Here is a 23,608-nt window from a genome sequence, read left to right on the forward strand (position 1 = left end):
CTCTCAAAGTAGTCGGGCTCGTCAGACAGATATATACTCTTATGATGTGGTGGCTGACAGGTATGATATCTGGTGGTCGGAGGTCCTTATGGAAGCGTGCAGTCTCTCTACATATTAAAATTTCCAAATACATTTGGAACAGTCTTTTGATAACCGTTACAAAAAATTGATTATTTGGAATGGTTGTAAAATCGTTCCAAAAAGCACTTTATGATTTGGAATGCCATTTATTGGAACGGACCAAAAAGCGTTACAAAAACGCAAAATAACGTTCCAAAACAACTTTTTTTTGTAGTAGTGGTCCTAGTGGAGACATTTTTGGTATATAATTTCTTTTTAGACACGGAAAATTTTCTTTATATAGGGTGTGTTTGTCTAAACTAGCTCTAGCTGTAAGTTGTAGCTTTTCATCAAAGCTATTAGTTATAAAAAAAAAATTTTTTTAAGTGTTTGGTATAGTAGCTATAGCTTCAACTAAAAATATAAAATGATAAAAAAGTACAAACGAAAAGTTGAGTTGTATTTCATGTCTGGCTAGCCTCTCTTTACAATGTTATAACCTAGTGATAATAAGAACATCTAACATGAAATTTCTATATGTCGATCGGCAAACTAATTGGGTGCTCCATATAACTAACTGATCCATTTTAGACATTTTACACAAAAGAAATAGAGGTTCTTTACCTCTTCGGTTTGGGAATAGATTACCTCAAGTTATTTCCCAAACTTAACTCAAGTTGGGAAGATTTTAACCCTTGATTGAAAATCAAGGGTCAAGATTACTCTAACATGACTAGCCATTTTAGAGTAACTTGAGGAAATCCTCTCCCTTTGGGAGATCCATGTATGAGCTAGGTCCAGCAAATGTAAGGACAAAACGCAATTACTCATTCACTTTTATACGAAGTATTATAAAGACATTCAATAATAACAAAAATCACATACTAAGATATACTATGTGGTTCTTTACTCATTATAGCATTAGCATATGCAGATTGGTAACACATATAATATGTAAATAACTAAACATAATTCTCATTATATATGGCAGATACATACAATAAGTAATAGTGACTTTATATATGGTAGATATCCAAAGGAGTTAAGATAGAGTTATTAAATAATGAATCAATAGGAGGTTGGAAAAAAAGAATTGTGATACGATTAAGATAGGGTTATTTGTGTAAATTTAAAAAACAAAAGCTCCACCAATTTTTGAACGTTCATTTTGGTAGCGTTCAATTCAAAGCTTTTAGTTACAAGATAAAAGCTGAAGCTAATACCATCCAAACAAAACTTTTAATATCACAAGAGCTTTTAGTTTAAAACAAAAAGTTAAAGCTCCTAAAAAGCTTTTAAAAAACTTGTGCCAAACATAACCATAATCTTACAATCCACACACACACACTTTCTCTCTCCTACAGTAATACAGATTTCTCAATTTTCTTAACCTTCATTTTTAGCCCACATTCACCCTAAATCTCCTATCAAAATCTTTAAAAAAATTAAAATTATGTTTAAACAAGTGTCTCAACCAAAAAGCTTCGGATTTGTTCAGCAACAGTTCCTATCAAACAAGATTTCGTGCCCAAACCCACCTCCGTTTGATCTTCAATGCTTTAATTTTATTATTGAAATGACAAAGCCAACGGTGGTAACTGAACCCACACTCTGGGAACAAACTCTAATGCACCTATCTCCATGCATGCCACGGGTGACTACATTTGCTCCTCCTTTCACTTTCGTTGCTACTCACCATCTTCTGTTTATGGGTGTAGTCTACTGCAAAGAACCTAGCCTAGCTGAAGAATTAGTAGGTATCAAATGGTACATGTAATCAGGGGGTTCCTATCCAATGTATATGCTCTTTCCTTTTAAATCTCATATTTTTAATAATTTGCGTGTTTTTTTTCGAATGAACTAAATTGTTTTTTCCTTCTTATATATATATATATATATATATATATTAGAGGACTCAAAGGATGTGGCTAAAAAATCTGAAGACTTCGTGGTGGCAAAAAGGAAGCTTTTAGTAAAACGTTTGGCAGGTGACTGAAAAACACCCAAATCGTGTTTTTACACATGTCAAATAGATTGGGTGGGTTATACGGTTAATCAGAAAATGAACACCCACCTCTTATTTAATTTCACGGTTGTATAGATAAGAATTTACGCAGTTTATTATAGTTCACCTTTTGAGTATGTAACTTTAAATACACTGATCGTATCAATGTATTTGTTTGAAGAGGCCAAGTTTATCCGAAATGAAGGAATTCCATCACCGGAGGAACACGATCATGACTACATCAATAAGTTTAAAGTGGTGATGATGAATGAAAATAGGTTCATTGCGTCCATAAAACTATCTCATAAGAAATTTCGCATATTTGTTTGCACAAACACTTTAGTCGTAATGGAAGATGGAAAGCTAGAAGTCCATCCTTCATATCTCATTGTTTTTTAATAAAATGTTCTCTATATGGCTTTTTAATAGTAACCTAGATTCTTTTGTTGGTATGGAGATTATAAGATTTAGTAAATTGAGATTTTATACGGGTATGTTAACTCATTGTTGTTTGATTTTGGAAATTCATTTTTTCTATGAAATTGATTTCAGAAGACAGACGGAATAACAAAGCCTGTTTGGAATATTACATCCAATTCATATATAAGGAGGTCAACATATTTAATTTACAATATTAAAAACGGTCACCTTTCCGTTTAGAGCTATATATATATATATATATATATCAAGATTTTGTATAGTTTAAGGGATTATTGTAGATCATGTGCTGGCTTACCGGCTAGTATTATTGTATAGTTTAAGATGTTCTTTGCAGTAGACTACACCCATAAATAGGAGATGGTGAGAATCAACGTAAGTGAAAAGAGGAGCAAATGTAGTCGCTCATGACATGCATGGAGATAGGTGCATTAGAGTTTGTTCCTAAAGTGTGGCTTCAGTTACCACCGTTGGCTTTGTCATTTCATTGAAAAATTTTAAGCATTGAAGATCAAACGGAGGTGGTTTTGGGCACGAAATCTTGTTTGATAAGAACTTTTGCTGAACAAATCTGAAGTTTTTGGTTGAGACACTTGTTTGAACATAACTTTAATTTTTTTTATTAAGATTTTAAAATGAGATTTTGGGTGAATAGGGACTAAAAATGAAGGTTAAGAAAATGGAGAAATCTGTACTATTGTAGGAGAAGAAGGGGGGGGGGGGGGGGGGGGGGTTGTGGATTGTAAGGTTAATTAACTTTAATTTTTTTTATTAAGATTTTAAAATGAGATTTTGAGTGAATGGGGACTAAAAATGAAGGTTAAGAAAATGGAGAAATATGTACTATTGTATGAGAGGGGGGAGTGGTGTGTGGATTGTAAGGTTATATAAAGAAAAGTATTCGTGGCTAAAAAGAAATTATATACCAAAAATGTGTCTCTTTTTACAATGTTGGACACAAATTCGTTTGTTTTAAAATTTTTTTCCCAAACTATGCTTTTGAATTAAATAAAAGTTCCAGTAAATATTTTTATTTTCTTCTTTTCTTTCATCACTCCTCTTCCTTAATTGTCTCGTCTATCTCTTTGCCTTTTTTCAATTTTACTTCAAAAATAAAACAACAAATATACTTCTGCAGAAGATTAATTAATCAGCTTGTATGATATTTTAAGTTTTAAATTTAAGTAAGTTTAACTATTATGATAATACGGAGTATCCTTTATTATATATTTTTCATCAACTATATAACACTAATAAATCTACAGAATATACATGCATATATATATATATATATAAGTCATTGATCATACCTGTAACGCTATAACATTCTATTATGAGTTACCCTCTTTTAGTCTTAAATGACATATATATAGCATTAGAGACCATGCGCCATTGTCATCGGCCTCAAATCGAGACAGTCTTTTGGATTAACTATGAAGTAAGTTGAAGCATGTTTTTAAAAAAAATTTGTCTTATATTTTATCTCTAGCAAATCAAATGGATCAAAAATCATGTAAATTGTCTTCTTTGTTGTTTTATATTGCAGTGAATAGGAAGAATGTAGATGAGATGATTAGTGAAGAAGAAAAATAAGAAAGAGAAAAATATTTTCAAAACTTATTTTTAAATCAAAAGCATAGTTTGGAGATAGTAATTTAAAACGGGGAAGAGTGAATATGTGGTTGTTCTATATCTAAGTTTAGATCGAGAACCCTCACAATCAAATATTTCAATATTTGTTTGTATTTTAAATAAAACCATGGGCCCCTATGATTTTTATGATTAAAAAAACAAAATGTGAGGTGTTCTCGATGTAAGCTTACGATAAGTCATTATTAACTGTGTGGATGTTAAAAAGAAGAATATCTTTGTATTATTTTCTCATTTTGTAAAATTATTGGATAATATATTTTCTTATAGTGAGTGATAGAACATAAATAGATGCTAACAATAATTCTCGTTATTGAACTTATAAGACCTTCTATACCAATCCGAAAAAGAAGAAAAGAAAACGTTCTTTCCAATTCAGAACAAATGTTTTTCACTTAGTTTAATTTTGAAGTGTTTTTTAGTTTTTTAAAGGGTTTATTCTATAAAAAGGTAACCTATTTACACGAAATTCCTATTAAATGTACCCTATTTTGTTTTCGTCTATTTAAAGGATCCTATTTTCAAATAATTCCTAATAAATGGTATATCGTTAATTTTTGACAGACGGGGCTCGTTAAGTGTCACGTCACCGATGTCACGTCATCAGTTTTGATGACGTGACACTTGACTTTAACCGACCTAATTTCGATATATATATGAGTCGGTCAAAGTCAAGTGCCACGTCATCAAAACTGATGACATGACATCGGTGACATGACACTTAACGAGCTCCGTCTGTCAAAAACTAACGATGTACCCTTTATCATGAATTTTTTGAAAATAGGATCCTTTAAATAGACGAAAACAAAATATGTTACCTTTAATAGGAGTTTCGTGTAAATAGGTTACCTTTTTATATATATATATATATATATATTCGTCTTTAATTATGATATTTATCTTAAGAAAGAGTTTGGATAACTATGGTAACTAAATCTAAGAAAGAAAGAAAAAAATCTAACCTTCTCCTTCAATAAACCTTCTCCTATATAAGGAGAAGGATTTCTCCACATTATAAATGGTCTATCCTCGGCCGAAAAACCCTAAAATGCACATTCTTGGCGTAAAAAGGCATTGCCCTACTTTTGGAAAATCGCCAACAAACCCTAAACCCTTTTCCTACTTTCCTCGAGAGAGTTTTCCTCATTTGTAGAGCACACGACGTGGTTTGCTGCACAATTATTTGGCGCCATCCGTGAGACCACCATCTCACCCAAAATACCACCGTCATACCACGACATTGATTCACTAAGCCATGTTGAACGCTAGCCCGGAAACTCAACTTAGTGCAGGTGTCTCCCAAAAGAATGTTGGAACTTCAGGATCAACAGCCCAACAGGTGTCTTTGGAACTAATACGCATGTCTCCTTATTCAACGTATCAGTCTCCTTCATTCAACACACCAACTAATGAAATTACCAGGATCAATGGTCAATGTCAAATCAATTTGGATGGATTCTAGTAAAGTTATGAAATACGGAGTAAATCACAAATGTTATTTGGTAATGATACATATATACCCTTCAAGCATTGAATGATATCAAACATTCAGCCATAATAATGTCTACATAACTAAAATATTTTTCTACTACGAGTAACGTAATAAGTTATTGAATTTGCTATTATTTACATTTAATTAACTTGATATAGCATTCAATGTAATTTTATGTACCGAAGTAACACTTGATTAAATATTAAAATATGAAACAGACGAACATAAACACTTATATTTTTAAAACTCCAATGATACGTTATATCTATCTCTCTATATAACTAAAAGATGATATAAAAAAAATTCTATATAGCACATTTATTTAGATAACATGTATGATTTTTGTTCAGTTGTAGTTTTTTTTAATATTTTGGTAAATTTTCATGACATGTAGATTTTTTGTTATTAAAATAAATTTTGTACTTATCTATTTGTAACTTTTTGAATGTATCTAATCTTCTTATTTTATTTTATATTTAATATATATCTATATATAACTAAAAAATAATATAATAACACTTATAATTAATCTTTGATCGACCATATATATATATATATATATATTATATGATATATATTATGCGGGCAGCCGAATATAATTTGATTCTTTTAAGATACAACACAATGCAAACATGTTTAACTTTTGATTATGTTAAACATTTTATATTGTACATTAACATTTTGAATAAGCGATATTAAAATTACAGTTTGTTTAAAAATTATAACCTATACAATACATCACATAAACTTTGTTAAAAATCTAATATAATTCAATAGCATAACTCTAACTCCAAAATAGTATTACAATAAAATCAACTTTGATTTAAAAATTTATTTCCTATTTTAATAGAAACCTTCCATGATTATTTAATAAAACTATTTTGAAATCATATCTTGAAATAAGTTTCCATTATTGTTTATTTTGCCCACCTTAATTTTTTTTTTTATGATGTCATAAAAATATTAAAATTATATGATAACATTTCATGGAAATTTCTTTTTAAGTTAAATGACATCATCATAATTTTGTTTTATTAATATAAGAGAGTGGAATTATATAACTTTTACACATGTAAAAGTGTATAGATAATATACACATTTATAAATGAGAAAAAAGTTGATCGAATTGATAATATTTGTAAGAATCAGTTTAACTTAGCATATGTTTAATACGTAAACAGTTGGTACTCTAAGAATGCATTAGAAAACCTCTGTTTTTGATTCATTACTGCATTTGTTTTATGTTATTTTTTGTTTTCATGTCTACATCAAAATTAAATGATCTCGTGGCCATATCTTTGTTGGTTTAGGACTTCTCTGTCTTCAAATGCTACTGATGCAGGCAGCTATCAGATTCGAAGAATGTGGTAATCACATCATCATATCTTTGTTGGTTTAGGACTTCTCTGTATTTTATTTGTTTCAGAGTGGAATAAACTGAAGAAAATCAAAATGTTCGAGAGGGTCTTTGTTTTTGTTGATGAATTGATATGTATTTTTCAAATTATATACTATACATTTTTTGTTTCTCTTTGTTTAGTTTAACTTTAAATTGTTAGTATAAAATTTCTATTTGTTGAGCTTAACTCTAAGATATTTAGTATAAAATTTCTCTTTGTTAAGCTTAACTCTAAACTGTTTAGTATAAAATTGTTGTTTGTGTTTGTAGTAAGTTTAGATATAAAAAAGCTACAAAATTTTATTTTAACTAAAGTTGAAAAAAAAGGTAAAGTGAAATCAATATTTATATAGAGTTTATTTACATATGTTTCCTTTTAGCTTTCGTATTAATTCAGTTGTGAAAATTGGTTTTTATTTAATTAAAATTGAAAAAAATGAGTAAACTCGAATCAATATTTTTTGTTGTTCAAATATATATATATAATATATATATATATATTGAGACTACCCGTCCATTGGACGGGTCTGAGCACTAGTTATTATACATATTAAGAATATACCTAGATAATTTTCATTTTCAAGCATGTCTGATTTCATGAAAAGTGACAAATCTGTAATTTTTTTTTACAGCTCTTAATGTTTAACCTCTGACAAAGTAAATTATTAAAACTTACATTTGAGTTTCTTGTTATTATTATTTTTTTTATGGTTACTCTTTTCTACAAGTCTTTATATTTTTAACATAAATTATGCATATATTCTTTTAGTATGGTTAATGTGGCTTAAATCTTTGTGTGTCAATTAAGTTTTTGGTTTATTTTGTCATTTTTTTCTTTATAATATTTTGTGATATTTACTTATTCAAATCTATATATTAAAAAATTATATAAAGAATATAAACTTTCACATGAAAAATTTAGTCACGTACTTATTAACGTTATTATGTAGAGTGCTAATACATATTGATTATATCAAATTATATTAGCATTGAATTGAATATGATATAGGATATGTTTATTTCATTTCATCTTTTGAATTTTTGAAAATTCTTATTTTACCTTTTAGTTATTATTATATAAAAAACTAATCCCTTACTAAATTTAATTATTCATTTATTGGAAATTTATTTTCTCAATTTACGCATTAAAATTGAATTTTTGTTGATGTTTTATGCACCATAATTAACCCTTGATTTTATTTGTTACATGATCTCATGAATCGGATATTATTTTAAAAAGAAGACTATTAATTAGTATTAAAATATGCTCATTTATGTTGTCCTATTAAGTTTATATATGAACGAGGGTTTAAATGTCTGTGCTACGCACGTCGAGTTTGAAATATATTGTTAACATGTATAATATTGTCGGTTTTTAAATCACTAATGAAACTTAAATGTTGAGTCATTGATAAGTTATATAGATATGTATGTATTTGTTTCTATTTAAATAGTAAGTTTAAGATGTTTGGAGTGTTTGTTGCTTACAAATTTGTCAACAAAAACATAGCAAGTGATGTGTGTTTGGAGTCATTTTGTCCATCTTCTTAGGCCGAGCCAACGACTCTTTCGTGGGCTCTTCCTCAATGCCGTCGACGAGGCTTCGTCGATGAAGGCATGTCGATGGGTGGAAAGGAGAGGACGGAGGGAGAAGTGGTGAGTGTGGGGCCAAATGCATTTTTTTTTTGTTTTGTTTTGTTTTTTTCTTTGGTTGGTCGTTGAGGATGGGTGAGGAAGAAGTATAGTTGGTAGTGATTGAGAAAGAGGTGATTTAGGAGAGAAAAAATTGATGTGACAATGAGAAAGAGGAAGGATGGTGGTAGAGACCTTAAAACTCTGATCCTTAATGCTTTTTGTGATGTCAAACTATATTGTCTGGCGGCCAAAACCTTATGGGTCTGTTGCTTGATTCTCACTAACGCCACTTTCAAGATACAGTGATAGGCGATCAGATTTGACAAAATCTCCTAGAAGCTGGAACTCTTGATAATTTGACCAAACAGTTCTAACCCAAGATATATGGAATATTCTCATTAATTTATCATATGATTGACTTTAATTAATATGATGTCAAAAATCTCACTTTTACTTTTAACTAAACTATAACCTCAACCCAGCTCTTCGAGTTAAAAAATAATCAAATGATTCTTGAATATTAACAAAAATCCAATAATCAAATGGCGATTCGAGTGATCCCTTCAAAACTATTTACTCAACATTGCTACTCTTCTTCTTCATTACCATTGACACTCTTCATCTCAACTCTTATTAGCCGCCGTAATTTTTCTGTTTGGCCCCCCGGCCACATTGCCTCTGGTGAGCAAAACCCATTTATGTTTTATGTACTGTATGTATATATATATATATATATAATAATCCTTGGCTGATTGTCCTTTGGCCTAGTCATGTATTTGCATATCACCTGTTTGATGAAATGCCTCAATGACCTTACTCTTACCGATTTGCTTCAATACTTCAAGTTGGGCACAAAAAATGGATGTATCTTTCATAATTAGGATTCTAAGTTTATTAATGAAAGTCATATCCTGATTGGTTGATAGTCAGTACACTCGCCAACCACTTGAGGTAGGCGTAGTAGCCCGTCAATATGGCAACTTGTTGCTCGAAGAAGTCCGGTCCTTTTGATTTGGCTTTTGTCATCTAAAATCTGGCCTGCAATTATGGTGTTATATCCAGTGTTATATGTGTCAGCTTTAAGTTGTAGACCACTGTTTAGTTAATCACTTGCACTTTTATTGTATAGGGAAAAGTTAAATTAGGGACTCCTTATTTTAAGGACCATTAGGGACACTTCTCAATCATTCATTTTTCATCATCTCCGATCACCACCACCACCACACCATCATCTCCGACCACCACCATGCTTCTCCAGCGACGGCGACCACCGCCACCACGACTTACACATGTGTAAGTAGAACTTACATTGTACTTACACATGTGTAAGTTATAAAACCACCATCACCACCACCACCATCATCTCCGACCAACACCATGATCCTCCAGCGACGGCAACCACCGCCACCACGACTTACACATGTGTAAGTTACTTGTCCCTAATGTTCCCTAAAATAAGGAGTCCCTAATATAACCCAACCCTATATGTATATATATTATATAGCAGAAAAGATATTTAACCTATAAGCTTGATAAGCTCGATCGACCTTGGGAGGGTACTAACTCAAACTTGCATTATTTCATATATGCTTATAATCCAAGATTAGACGATGGTATCGATAAAAGGGATTATCATGAGTTTTTGAGATGGCACAAAGGAGGAGGGATGTTTCATAAGTCAGCCAACATTGATCCTACTGCGTCCGTAGATTTTGGTGCGGTAGTCCATTCAGGGTCTGTTGTTGGTGGAAATGTTCACGTAGGATCAGGAACTGTAGTTGGACCTGATGTTATAATTGGTCAATCGACAAAGATAGGGTATGTTTTTGACCCATTGTATCGTACATTTTGCATCCTTTTCTGACCTTTTTACGTTTACCATATTTCCCTCCAAAATGTATAAATCTTACGTGTAATCAGGTATAATGTTGCACTTGCTAATTGCACAATTGGTGATTCGTGTCTTATCCATCACGGAGTCTGCATTGGTCAAGATGGTATGTTCATTTTGAACGATACGTGTTGAAGTTTTGACAAAATTTAGGTGTGCCAAACAATTAGTTAATGCTTTGTTATTGGTTTTTCAAACTTTTGGACCAGCTCCTTGTAGTTTCTTTTTGTCAATGTTATAGAATTTGTAAGGTAGCCATTGGTTTTACAGGCTTTGGCTTTTTTGTGGATGAGGATGGTGTCGTGGCTAAAAAGCCTCAAGTTAGTAAACCTTCATTTGTTTCCTACGTTTTCCATTCTTAGTATCTTTGTTGTTTCCTCTTTGTTTACAGAAGCGAATGAAATCATTTGTATACCTCTTTTAAAAAGTTTTCCCTTGGTTAAGGCCTTAAGGGTTACCTCGCGATGGCGAACCATTTTTGGCTCATTGTAGTGGTCTAACTGGGCTTTGCTCGTGGACGATTCTGGCCATTTTCTTGGCCGCCCCAAGATAATGCCTAGGGCAGGACTCGAACTATAGACCTTTTTTGAGGAAATAAGACTCATTGCCACAATTCTACTAGACCACTTGGAGGTGGTTGAAATCATTTTTTACCTGATATTTGATTAGATGCCTTATGTGTTAGAATTTTTAAACCCATCACTTGTCATGAATTCAGTTTTGCCTCTTGCATTTGTTTTTCTTAATCTCCAGGCCCTGAAAGCTCTTATAGGGAATAATGTTGAGATTGGTGCAAATTCATGCATTGATCGGGGCAGGTGAGCTTATATTGTTTTATTTCAGCGAGGCTCTCATAAAGTGAAGTGCTTAAATAGTTGCAGGATTCTAATTATACAAATGATATGTATCTGTTTTATATCTGCAGTTGGAGAGATACTCTGATAGGTGATCATACAAAGATAGATAACTTAGTTCAGGTATGTATCTAATTTTCGATATAACATAAGTCAATCAATACCAACATGATATTCAATTTGAATTTCCAGATAGGTCACAATGTAGTGATTGGCAAGTGTTGCATCTTATGCGGGCAAGTTGGCATTGCGGGTTCTGTAACGTATGTCATGATTCTTTTACTTGTTCATCTAATTTTAATGGGACAAACATTTATGGTAATTTGGACAATAAATATGGGACTGGTGGAGCATTTAATTATTTTATATAGTTTTTAATTCCTTACTACTATACTAGTATATACTCTAGTTAAGTTTCATTTGATGTTTTTTTTTTCTACTTAGGATGGCCGATTATGTAACTTTAGGCGGCCGGGTAGGAGTTCGTGATCATGTCACCATTGTGTCAAAGGTACTCGCATGCTCAATTGCTTGGGAAGTTGGAATATAATTTTATTTTTCACCAAAATCATGTTTACACATAAATGTTTCTAAAATATAATGCTTTGAAATGCAGGTGCGTCTAGCAGCTGCCAGCTGTGTGACCAAAGATATTACTAAACCTGGTGACTATGGTGGCTTCCCCGCTGTAAGAATATTTGCAGTATCTTATGATTGACCTCCGATGTATGTCATTGATATATGAGCTGACTGTTAGCCTATATTTTCAATCCCTTTACAGATCCCAATGCGTGAATGGCGGAAACAGGTTGGTAGACGTTTCCAAATACTGAAGTAGAAGAAATTTTAAATCCTCAGAACTGGGTCATTTGAGAACTTTGTCAGCTAGCGTGTGAGAAACAAAAAGGACTTGCATAGTTGTGCACATTTGACGGTTTGACATGCTAAGGTTTTTATTATACTGATCCCACTTTTCTGGATCAAGAAAAGGACAATATTGCTTGAGATTGTCCCTCTGAGGGTTATATTTGTATCCTTGCTTCTATATAGTTACATTAGTGGTTACTTATATCTGCTCCTTGTTTTGTTTGCGCAACAAGACAACACTTCTTTGCTTTGGTAACATAGGCTAAATCATCATAATTCTTTGTTTTAAAGCACATAAAGTTTAATCTTTGTAGTAACGGCCGAAGGGGTTTTAATATGATGCTCAAAGCCTCAAACTGATGATGAATCTTTTGTAACATTATTAGTTTCCTTATCCATGGTTATGAAAACAAGAATAATATTCGATATAGCTGGCAATAATTTCTTGATCATCATCAAGTGACAGAACCTCTTACACATATAAAAACATAACTGCCCTTTCAATAGCAGGCAATGTAAAACTTGTTTACTGCACTGCAGTGTTTTCTCTGTTTTATGTTCTGACATTCGTATTGTTTATCGATAGATTGAGACATACTGATATCCTCGTATCGAAGTAGAGTGTCATCTTATTTGATTGATGGATATGGTTGCCAATCTATCATTATGCAAATGAACTATTCGTAGTAAATCTTTTTCTTCCTACTTTGATGCATTACTAGGTTTTAATTCCATTTGAATTTTGAAACACCGAGTTAGTTGAGAAGTTCAAGCTTATATATTGATTGTAAATTAGAGTACTTTTTTTTTTTTTAAGCTTAAGTTGATAAATTATTCGCTTTCTGTCGGTGTTTGAAAAGAAAATTCAAATCTACAACATCTAAAATGCGAAACTTGACAGCAATTTGAAACTCAAATCTCTGTTTAACTTACCAAAGAAAAAAATTTATGTATAACTAATAACTTCTAATTCATTGTTTTAGAAGAAAAAAAAAACTATGTATGACATATTTGAAAGAGTACGTATAGTATAGGGACTAAAACAACAAAAACCATGAAACAGTAGAACATATGTTGATCATCATCATCTTCAAGATATGCCCGGATAAAAAAAAAATACTCGTAAAAAATAGATGAACGAGGCCAACCACCCCACTCCTTCACCGTCGACCAAACGCCAAGATTGTAATGGGACGACCCCACGTCGCCGGGGTCGTTCCCTTCCACGCCTTCGGTCTTCATCCCTCTTAAAAACAAGGATTTGTATACAAGAAAAATTTGGAAATATCGCGGGAGCGATATTTTCGTAGGAGAATGGCGGTTTAAACACACAAATCTTCTCCTATAAAAGCCGGGATGTCATTTTTACAACACACGCACATTGATTTTCGTTTTCATTAATCAGGTAACCCCTTTTTTCGATTTTGTTTCAATATTTTCCAAGTGTAGGGTTTCAGATCTACGATTGATTATATTTTTTTTTTTTAATTTTGAATATATGTTTGGATTTTTTTACTGTTAAAATTCGACGACAATTTTTAGGGTTATTAATTGACAAATAATCTGAGTAACGAATGCTGCACTTTTTAGGGTTTCCATCAAATTGATTGAAATTCTACAAGTTTTATTTGATGATATAATAATAACTTTTGATACGAAAAGATGACTCTTTTTTTTTCTTTAAAAAAAATTCTATTTTTATTTATTTATTTCTGAGATCATGAGTTCGTTTGCAATTGAATGTGTTATGAATTGATTGAAGTTTTCATCGTATTTTAAAACTAATATTGGATCTATTTTTGTTTCATAGAGTTTTGGTTAAGGTTCTGGGGAAGATATGCTTTTTATTTATGTTTTTGTCAAGCGAAAGACTTGTTTTGGAATAAAAATCATAGGTGACTTTCCTAACAGACAATTTGGATTTCAAACACTCTTCTTTGTGAAATCCCCGACTGACTTTTTGCACCATCTTTCTGTTGATTACAATATTTTCGTATGATTTTAATTAGCTTCTTGGTTTTTGGAATTGCATCATTAGTTCATTACTGGAGCCTAACATTATTCTTTGATCTTCTTTAGCTATATTTATTTTGTTTCTGCATTAGTTTTTGAACGTGTCTTCTTGTCTAAAAGCGCATCTATGTTATCTTTTAATTTAATACCAGCTACAAATGCAAGTCTTTGTGAGATTGATTTTACTCTCCATGTGTCTGTGTTAGAGGGTTTCTATATATCCTGAATAGTGTGAGGTTGCTTGTTTTTTTTTTCTATTGATTTCATCATAATATAAATCAACTCCGGGTTGGAATATTGAAGTTGAGAGAAAAAAAGTTACGAGTAAGTAATAACAAAGGAACTTCACGCTTTCTTTAACAGGCCCTTTGATGTTGAAAATTAACGTGGGTCAATCTCAACTTATGCACCTCAAAAGAGTGTGTTTGAACGTTTTATGTGTTTTATTATACTATTAAATTACTTTATTTGATTTGTTACTTCAAGTTAAACATCTCATTTTCTATTTGGCGTGAAACTTATGAGTTATTTTCAGCAGGTGATTTGTGAAAATGACAGCAGCTGGTGGTGGATATACAATTGATGCAAGTACACTTGCCAGGCGACTGAGATCTATGTATTCCCATTGGCGCGAGCACAGAGCCGACTTATGGGGATCTTGTAATGCATTTGCAGTAGCCACCCCACCCCCTTCTGATGATATTCGTTATCTGAAGTCTTCAGCTCTCAACATTTGGTTGCTTGGTTATGAGTTCCCAGAAACTATAATGGTTTTCTCAGACAAACAGATTCACTTCTTATGCAGCCAAAAGAAAGCATCATTGCTTGATGTTGTCAAAAAGCCTGCTAAAGATGCAGCAGGTGTAGATTTTTTGATGCATGTGAAGCAAAAAACTGATGACGAATTGAAACAAATGGATACCATATTACATGCCATTGAATCTCTTGATTCCCCTGTTCTTGGGCATGTAGCCAGAGAGGCTTCTGAAGGAAAACTTTTAGAGAAATGGACCGAAAAACTCAGGTCATCTGGTTTGCAACTTAGTGATATAACAAATGGATTAGCAGATCTCTTTGCTGTTAAAGAAACTAGTGAGCTAGAAAATGTGAGGAATGCTGCATACTTAACTGCATCTGCAATGAAACTGTTTGCAGTTCCAAAGCTTGAGCAGGTAATTGAGGAGCAAAAGAAAGTAACTCATTCTTCTTTAATGGATGATACTGAAAAAGCTATTTTGGAGCCTATTAAATTGAAAGTGAAGCTGAAAGCTGATAATGTTGATATTTGCTATCCTCCCATTTTTCAAAGTGGTGGAAATTTTGATCTCAGACCCAGTGCATCAAGCAATGATGATCATTTGTCTTATGATGCTGGTGTGATAATTTGTGCACTCGGGTCACGTTACAATAGCTATTGCGCAAATGTGGCTAGAACTATTCTTATCGATTCAAATGCCACTCAAAGCAAAGCATACCAGGTTCTGCTGAAAGCCCATGAGGCTGCCATAGGTGCACTGAAGCCCAACAACAAGGCTAGTGATGTTTACAAGGCTGCATTTGCAGTTGTTGAAAAAGAAGCTCCTGAGTTGACTGCAAATTTGACAAAATCAGCTGGCGCGGGAATTGGTCTCGAGTTTCGTGAGTCCAGCTTGAGTCTTAATGAGAAAAATGAAAGAATCTTGAAAGTGGGTATGGTTTTAAATGTTTCACTTGGGTTTCGAAACTTGCAGACAAATAGTAGCAAAACAAAGAGTCCAAATTATGCGCTATTACTTTCAGATACTGTTTTCTTAACTGTGGCTGGTAACGAAGTTGTGACTTCTTTCAGCCCTAAAGCTTTTGAAGATGTTGCGTACTCTTTCAATGACGCTGACCTAGAGGGAGAAGATGAAAGACCACAAGTAAGACCCGAGCCTAAAGTTAATAAAACTTCGTACTCTAAAGCCACTCTAAGGTCAGACAACAATGAAATGTCAAGAGCAGCTTAGAAGACAACATCAAGCTGAACTTGCTCGTCAGAAAAACGAAGAAACAGCTCAACGGTTTGCTGGAGGAAAAAGTGCTACTCGCGACGGAAAATCGTCACCAAGAACTTCAAATGATATAATTGCTTATAAAAATGTAGAAGATGTTCTTCCAAATGGGAAACTGGTGATTGAGGTTGACCAGATCAATAAGTCGATTCTTATTCCCTTGTATGGAGGCAAGGTGCCTTTTCATATTGCTACTGTGAAGAAAGCTTCATTTCAAGCTGTTGGTCCAAACTGCTATATTCAAATAGAATTTGACTTTGGAGCGTCACAGGATCCAAACTCAATCAAGAATAGGACAGAAGTTTTTCTGAAAAAGGCCTCATTTCGGTTGAATGACTTAGACCATGGTGGTAACGTGGTTGAACAGATAAACAGGCTTAGAAAATTTGTCACGTCTCAGGAGACTGAAAGTGCTGAAAGAGCATCATTGGTTACTCAGGAGAAACTTGTGGAAAAGTCTAAACCAATCATACTGACTAAGCTTTGGATCCGTCCCACGTTTCTGGGCCGTGGAAGGAAGATTCAGGGTACTCTCGAGGCTCATGACAACGGTTTTAGATACCTTATTAAGGCTCACAAGGGTTCTAGATACTCAACTTCAACGTCAGGTGAAAGTGTGGAAATTTTATTTGCTAATATTAAACACGCTTTTTTTCAAGCAGCTGAGAAAGAAATGATTACTTTGCTTCACTTTCATCTTAACAACCATATAATGGTTGGAAACAAGAAAACAAAAGATGTTCAATTTTATGTGGAGGTTATGGATGCTGTGCAAACACTTGGAGGTGCAAAGAGGTCAACTTATGACCCAGATGAAATTGAGGAAGAACAAAGAGAACGTGACTGTAAAAACATGATTAATATGGATTTTCAAAATTTTGTTAAACGGGTTAATGATCTACCGAAGTTCAAAGCATTTGACCTGCCTTTAAGAGAGCTCGGGTTTGACGGGGTGCCTTATAAGGCTTCAGTTTTCATTGTACCGACGTCTAGTTGTTTGGTTGAGCTCATTGAAACTCCATTTCTTGTGGTTACTTTGAGCGAGATCGAAATCGTGAACCTTGAAAGGGTCAGTCTCGGACAGAAGTATTTTGACATAGCAATTGTGTTTAAAGATTTCAAGCGTGATGTGCGTTGTATCTGTTCAATTCCTTCAACGTCACTTGATGGTATTAAAGAGTGGCTCGACACAACTGGCATAAAATACTATGAAAGTAGATTGAATATGAATTGGGGGGTTATATTGAAAACAATCACTGATGACCCGCAAAAGTTCCTTGATGGAGGAGGGTGGGAGTTTTTTAATTTGGAAGGTAGTGATTCTGACTCTGATGCTTCACAGGAATCAGACCAGGCTTACGAACCATCTGATATGGAACCCGAGTCCGATTCAGAAGATGACGCATCTGACAGTGCATCATTGGTAGAGTATGATGATGAGGAAGAAAAGTACGACAAAGGATCTGATGAATCAAGCGATGCGGATATTGAGGAGGAAAAAGCAAGCGATGCTGACAGGGAGCATTGTGCCGAGTCAGACAGCGAAGAGGAGCAGAAAAAAAGGACGATAAAGGCTTGTGGCAAGTCGCGTGTAGATCCCAGCAGCAGTGCTCCAAAGCGTCCAAAGTAGAGAAGGTAAAATGTTGGGTTTCTATGAATTTAGAATACTTGGGAATAATTTAATTTGTTTTGGAAACTTGTTAGGTTGAAAAGCAGCAGAATTTTTTTGTCTGTTGATTATTATTAAATTATTTTGCAAGCCAATTTCTGTATTCAATTGGTATACATTTCCATTTATATATTATTTAGTGAGATGTGTTTATTTCTTTTCTTCTATAGTTTGATGTCTAGATTCATATACATGTAAATGATGTTCGTCTTCATCATTGTCGATTCAAAAACCACCGTATTGCCCTATTGGTAGGGCTGTAAACGAACCGAATGAGCACGAACATGACCTTGTTCATATTCGTTCGTTCAACTTTAACAAACGGTTCATCAACAGATAAACGAACATAACGAACATAATGACTTGTTCATGTTCGTTCGTTTGTGTTCATGAACGATGTAACATTCGCGACTTTTGACTTATGTTGACTTGTAACAAAACGAAATTTAAGGTATGATTAAATGATAAATTCCGGAACGTTTTGACATGTTTTAACGTAACGTTGAGTTAGATTGGGTATACGGTTTCGTTTTAGCGTTTGAATGAGTAACGAATAACTATTGGTCGAAGTTAGCGGAGCGGGAGCCATATTTGGACCTCTATAGGCCGGCCCCCAACTCCTTTCCCCCCATTCCTTCTCCTTTTCATTTCTTTCTTCTTTTTCCTCTCCAAAAGTGAACACCAAAACACCTCTCCCTTCCCTCTAAATTCTTGGATTTTTCTATTATTGTTTGGGCTAGATTAGTGATAAATACTTCATCATCATCATCAACTAAACATCATGTCAAAGGATCAAACCTCTAAGCGCAAGAAATCTCCATCTTTGGGTCAAATTCGGATTTAAGGGCTTTTGGAAGATTTGGTAAGTGAAACCTAACTTAATTTCTCCATTTCATGTCATTAAACATGTTTCCTAGTCAAATCTTATGGGTTCTTGCTTGATTTCGGGTCAAAAACGGATTTGGGTCGATTTAGGGTTTCATTAGGGTTTTGGTTCAATTTGAGGTGAATCCGGATTTGTATGATGTTATGAATCGAATCTATGATAGGGGTTTTATTTGTTTATGTCAAATGATGTTGGTTTGTGCTTCAAAACATGTCTTGAACCTTCCTTAGTCGATCTTACAGTCAAGAATCTGCCCAGTCGGAGCACGGCCGCTCAGACAGACGCATCGTGCTTGTGGCCGTGCTACGTGCCCAGTTATTCCCGTACTGCAGACGCTCACACGGTCGACCGTGCGAGCGGCCGCAGTTTTTCTGTCCTTTCCTCAAGTTTTTCGTTCGGTTATCGGTCGACTTTTAATGATCCAAAACTTGTTTATTAGTCTTATATCATCATTTTAAGGTCAACAAAATTGATTAAACACATTCCTAAACACTTTGATTTCTACGTCAAATTTTGGTACTAATTAAGTCATTAAATCGTATTTAACTAAAACTCTTCAATATGGTTTAAGCATTCTTGGATCACTTTTAGATCACCCTTGGAAATTGTGGCGTAGTTTAACTAGTTAGACCTTACCGTTGGGATGCCTTTGTGATATTTTGATATTGTAAAGTAGGTTGGTGATCGTTGTTGAAGTTTGGTTGTGGACCCTTGATGACCGTTGGACATTCTTGGCGTGATGTTAACTTGTTGTAGCCGCTTAAGGTGAGTTTCGTAAACCCTCCCTACTCAATTGAGATTTGGGCTGAAAAGTGTACGTGCTTGTTATTGTCGTTTAATCGATTAATTGATTTCTTGATTAACGTATTGACTTGTTGCTCGGTTATTATGCTTTCGTTTATGAATACTTGTTGTGGTTTGGGTAGTTGTACATACATGGAAGACGGTTATACTTTCAATGAATAGGAGATGTGGTGGGAAGGCTGCGGGTGACCCTATATATAAGCATCAATGATTCCTTGAAAGTAGAATCGTATGAAGTGTATGTGCATTGTGTTGTTGGATGATGGAAAACGTTTTGAAATGGAACGGGACATAGGATCTCGCATGATAACATTTTCCCCCTTAACGTATTATAGATTTGTGATTGTGATACCGATTAAGTTCATGTTGATGGCATAGTGATAAGCCCACGATTTGTGGCATAACTTTGTTGTTAATGAAGTTGTTTAATATGTATATTGAATATGAATGCTTACTTGTAACGTAACGTTGATCATGCATTTGAATATGTAAGTCATGCCGTTGATCATGCCGTTGAAATATACGTAAGACATGTCGTTGATCATGCCGTTGAAATATACGTAAGACATGTCGTGATATTACGCATTTGAAATATATGTAAGTCGTGCCTGGAACGTATTTTACGCATTTGAAATATATGTAAGTCGTGCCTGGAATGTATTTTACGCATTTGAAATATATGTAAGTCGTGCCTGAAACGTATTATACGCATTGTTTATCATGTAAGTCGTGTCGGTTTATCGCGCATTATTTATTATGTAAGTCGTGCCATTATAACTATAATTGAACGTAAACGTTGACTTGTATTGATTTGTGATAACGTAAAACCTTTTAGGGTTTCCTTGGAACGTGATTAAGTACTCTAATCCTCGTATATCGTTGACGGTTGTTATCCCGACACACTTATTTCCTGTTACTTGTCCCTACGAACTCACCAACTTTATGTTGACGCGTGTTAATACACTTTTCAGGTGAACAGGTTAGCTCATAGACGTATTGGATGGTTGATTGTTTGATCATGCTAGACTTGGACTTGGACTTCTTGGATCCGTGATTCATTTCCCGAATTAGGAGTTATGCTTATGTGTAATCCGGATACTTGCATTATTGAATGGTTTGTATGGATTACTTGATCCTTTTTATGCATTTAGACTTGCTCTACTTAATTTCCATGTCATGCTATGCTTTTCTTGTGATACCCCATGATTCCGCCTTGGTGGGGTGTTACAGAACGAATGTTCACGAACACAAATGAACGAACACTAATGAACGAACACAAACGAACGAAATATTTATAAATTAAGTACTTTTATTTAAATTTCCTTTCTGTGAAAATTTCATATTTACCCAACTTTAACACCCTAATTACATATATATCCACTGAAAACTAAAAATTTCATATTTACCCAACTTTATATAATTTTCTATCATATATACCCGAATCACAAAATTACTAGGAAGATCGTCCCACCAATTAGCATATTTCATAATTTCATCCCTTCATGACAATTCGGATGCATCATTTATTCATCCATAGAATGCGTCAACCATTACTTCAACAATGTTTTCCTTTTCTTTTTCTTTTTTTTACTTTTATATCATTTCGTCTTCTTAGCTTTATTAATTCAATCGGAAATTTTTTAACCATACAGACATGCCTTTTTGCTTCTTTCACATTTGTTATGTCTCCTGAATTGTTTGGAAACTTTTCATTCGTAATTTCAGTTGGCCTTTTGGTTTTAGTGGGGGGTAACAATGATCTAAATGGGATTTGGATGAGGTGCGTGTTTGAGATGGTTGTACATGAACTTGGGACAATGGATGTGTGGTGGCTTGTGTTCTTTTGGATTGAGGAGACATTGATTGGAACCATCGTTCGAGATGGTTGTACTTGGTTGTTGGTTAGGAAATGTATTTTCTTTTTATTCTTAACGTCAGTTAGGGAAATCATTGATGTAAATTTGGTTCTAATTAACTATTTTTTAGATTCTTAATAATTAACTATATATATATATATATAGGGTAGATATCCTGAAAGAAGGTGTCTTAAGGAGAGAAGGGAGAGAATGTCCTATAGGCCAATTAGAACGCGACATGTGTCAAAATGAAAAAAAATGCGCAGTGGCATTTTTATAAATAAATCAAACTTTTGTCAGCCTGGTTTTGGGTCAGCTTGGGTCTGGGTCAGCTTGGGTTATGATCAGCTTGGTAGGTCAGCTTGGTCTGGGTCAACTTGGTCTGGGTCAGCTTGGGTTCTGATCAGCTTGGTTGGTCAGCATGATCAGTTTGGTCAGATTTGGGTCATGGTCTGATTGGGTCAGCCTGGGGTCAGGTTGGGTCAGGTTGGGTTAGCTTGGGGTTGGGTCAGATTGGGGTCAGGTTGGGGTTGGGTTGGGTCAGCTTGGGGTCTGGGTCAGGTTGGGTTAGCTTGGGTTGGGTTAGCTTGACACAACCTACACAGATGTAGATTATGGGTTTTGGGTCAGCTTGGGGTCAAGTTGGGTCAGCTTGGGGTCTGGGTCAGGTTGGGTGAGCTTGGTTAGCTTGGGTTGGGTCAGCTTGACACAATCGACACAAATGTAGATTAATCCACACAAATGTAGATTATAAGTTTTGGGTCAGCTTGGGGTTGGGTTGGGTTAGCTTGGGGCCTGGGTCAGGTTAGGTCAGCTTGGTTAGCGTGGGTTGGGTCAGCTTGACACAAAACTATACATAATCTACACAAATGTAGATCCCAAGCTGACCCATAACCCAGACTGACCAATCTGACCCAACCAAGCTGACCAACCAAGCTGACAGACCAAGCTGATCATAACTCAAGCTGACCCAAAACCAGACTGACAAAAGTTTGATTTATTTACAAAAATGCCACCGCGTTCTTTTTTTTTTAAATCCACATGTCGCATTCTGATTGGTTCATAAGACCTTCTCTCCTTAAGACACCTTCTTATTTGATCTCTCTCCTATATATATATATATATACACTATATTATATAAAAATATTTATATTTAAACTATTTTTTATAGTTTAGTTGATTACGTGTGTATATATATATATATATATATATTCATGAACATATACAAATTATTGTTCACAAACAACGGTTTATGAACATAAACGAACGAACGTTCACGAACAGATTATCAACGTTCATGAATGTAAATGAACGAACGAGAGCTTTGTTCATGTTCGTTCATTTAACTAAAGGAACGAACTTCCCGCCGAACGGTTCATGAACTGTTCGTGAACTGTTCAGTTCGTTTACAACCCTGACTATTGTCATCAATTAATCACTAATTTTTTTAATGAGTAAATTACACTTTTCGTCCCTGAAGTTGGTACGTTTTTCACTTTTGATCCCTAAAGTGAAAAAATTACAGTTTTGACCTTAAACTTGGCCAATTTTTTCAATCATGGTCCTTTGGCCGTTAAATTTTGGCTAGACGGAGTTAAATTTTGGCCGTTAACGTTACACCCAAGGGACTAAAAGTGAAAAACGTGCCAACTTCAGGGACGGAAAATGTGATTGATTCTTCCATTCATCTTCTCCAACAAGATTTTCCGACTAGACATTTATTTTATGATGATACCTAAAAAAAACTCGACTTTCAATCCAAATCTAAACCACAAACAAAATCATTTACTCAACTGATACAATGTCAAATTTCATACGTACGAGTGGATTTTTGTTTACAACCAAAACTTTACAGTGAGTCAACCAAGATACGGCCCGAATTCACCCGTTATCTGATTTATGCTCGGAAAAAAACTTATAAGATATTGCAGATAAGTATAGCATCACCAGTAATGTACATTCAACATCAAACCAGCCAACCAGATAGAAATATAAGTATAGATATTAATATAATTGAGCACAAGCAGCAGATGATAGAGCACATAATATATAATTT

General features: G+C 34.1%; 1 protein-coding gene and 1 pseudogene across 1 annotated transcript; both read left to right on the forward strand.

The window, feature by feature from the left end:
- Positions 1–8,936: 8,936 nt before the first annotated feature.
- Positions 8,937–12,495, forward strand: LOC122593593 (probable UDP-3-O-acylglucosamine N-acyltransferase 2, mitochondrial). The gene is made up of 10 exons (XM_043766023.1): positions 8,937–9,360; positions 10,287–10,497; positions 10,600–10,676; positions 10,841–10,890; positions 11,324–11,388; positions 11,496–11,547; positions 11,617–11,687; positions 11,869–11,935; positions 12,041–12,112; positions 12,206–12,495. Exons 1-10 carry the CDS (start codon positions 9,222–9,224, stop codon positions 12,260–12,262), a joined length of 861 nt encoding a protein of 286 aa, XP_043621958.1. The 5' UTR covers positions 8,937–9,221; the 3' UTR covers positions 12,263–12,495.
- A 913-nt stretch (positions 12,496–13,408) lies between these two features.
- On the forward strand, positions 13,409–18,163 carry LOC122594122 (annotated as a pseudogene).
- Positions 18,164–23,608: the final 5,445 nt, after the last annotated feature.

This window comes from Erigeron canadensis, chromosome 3, assembly GCF_010389155.1.
Source record: "Erigeron canadensis isolate Cc75 chromosome 3, C_canadensis_v1, whole genome shotgun sequence".
NCBI lineage: Eukaryota > Viridiplantae > Streptophyta > Magnoliopsida > Asterales > Asteraceae > Erigeron > Erigeron canadensis.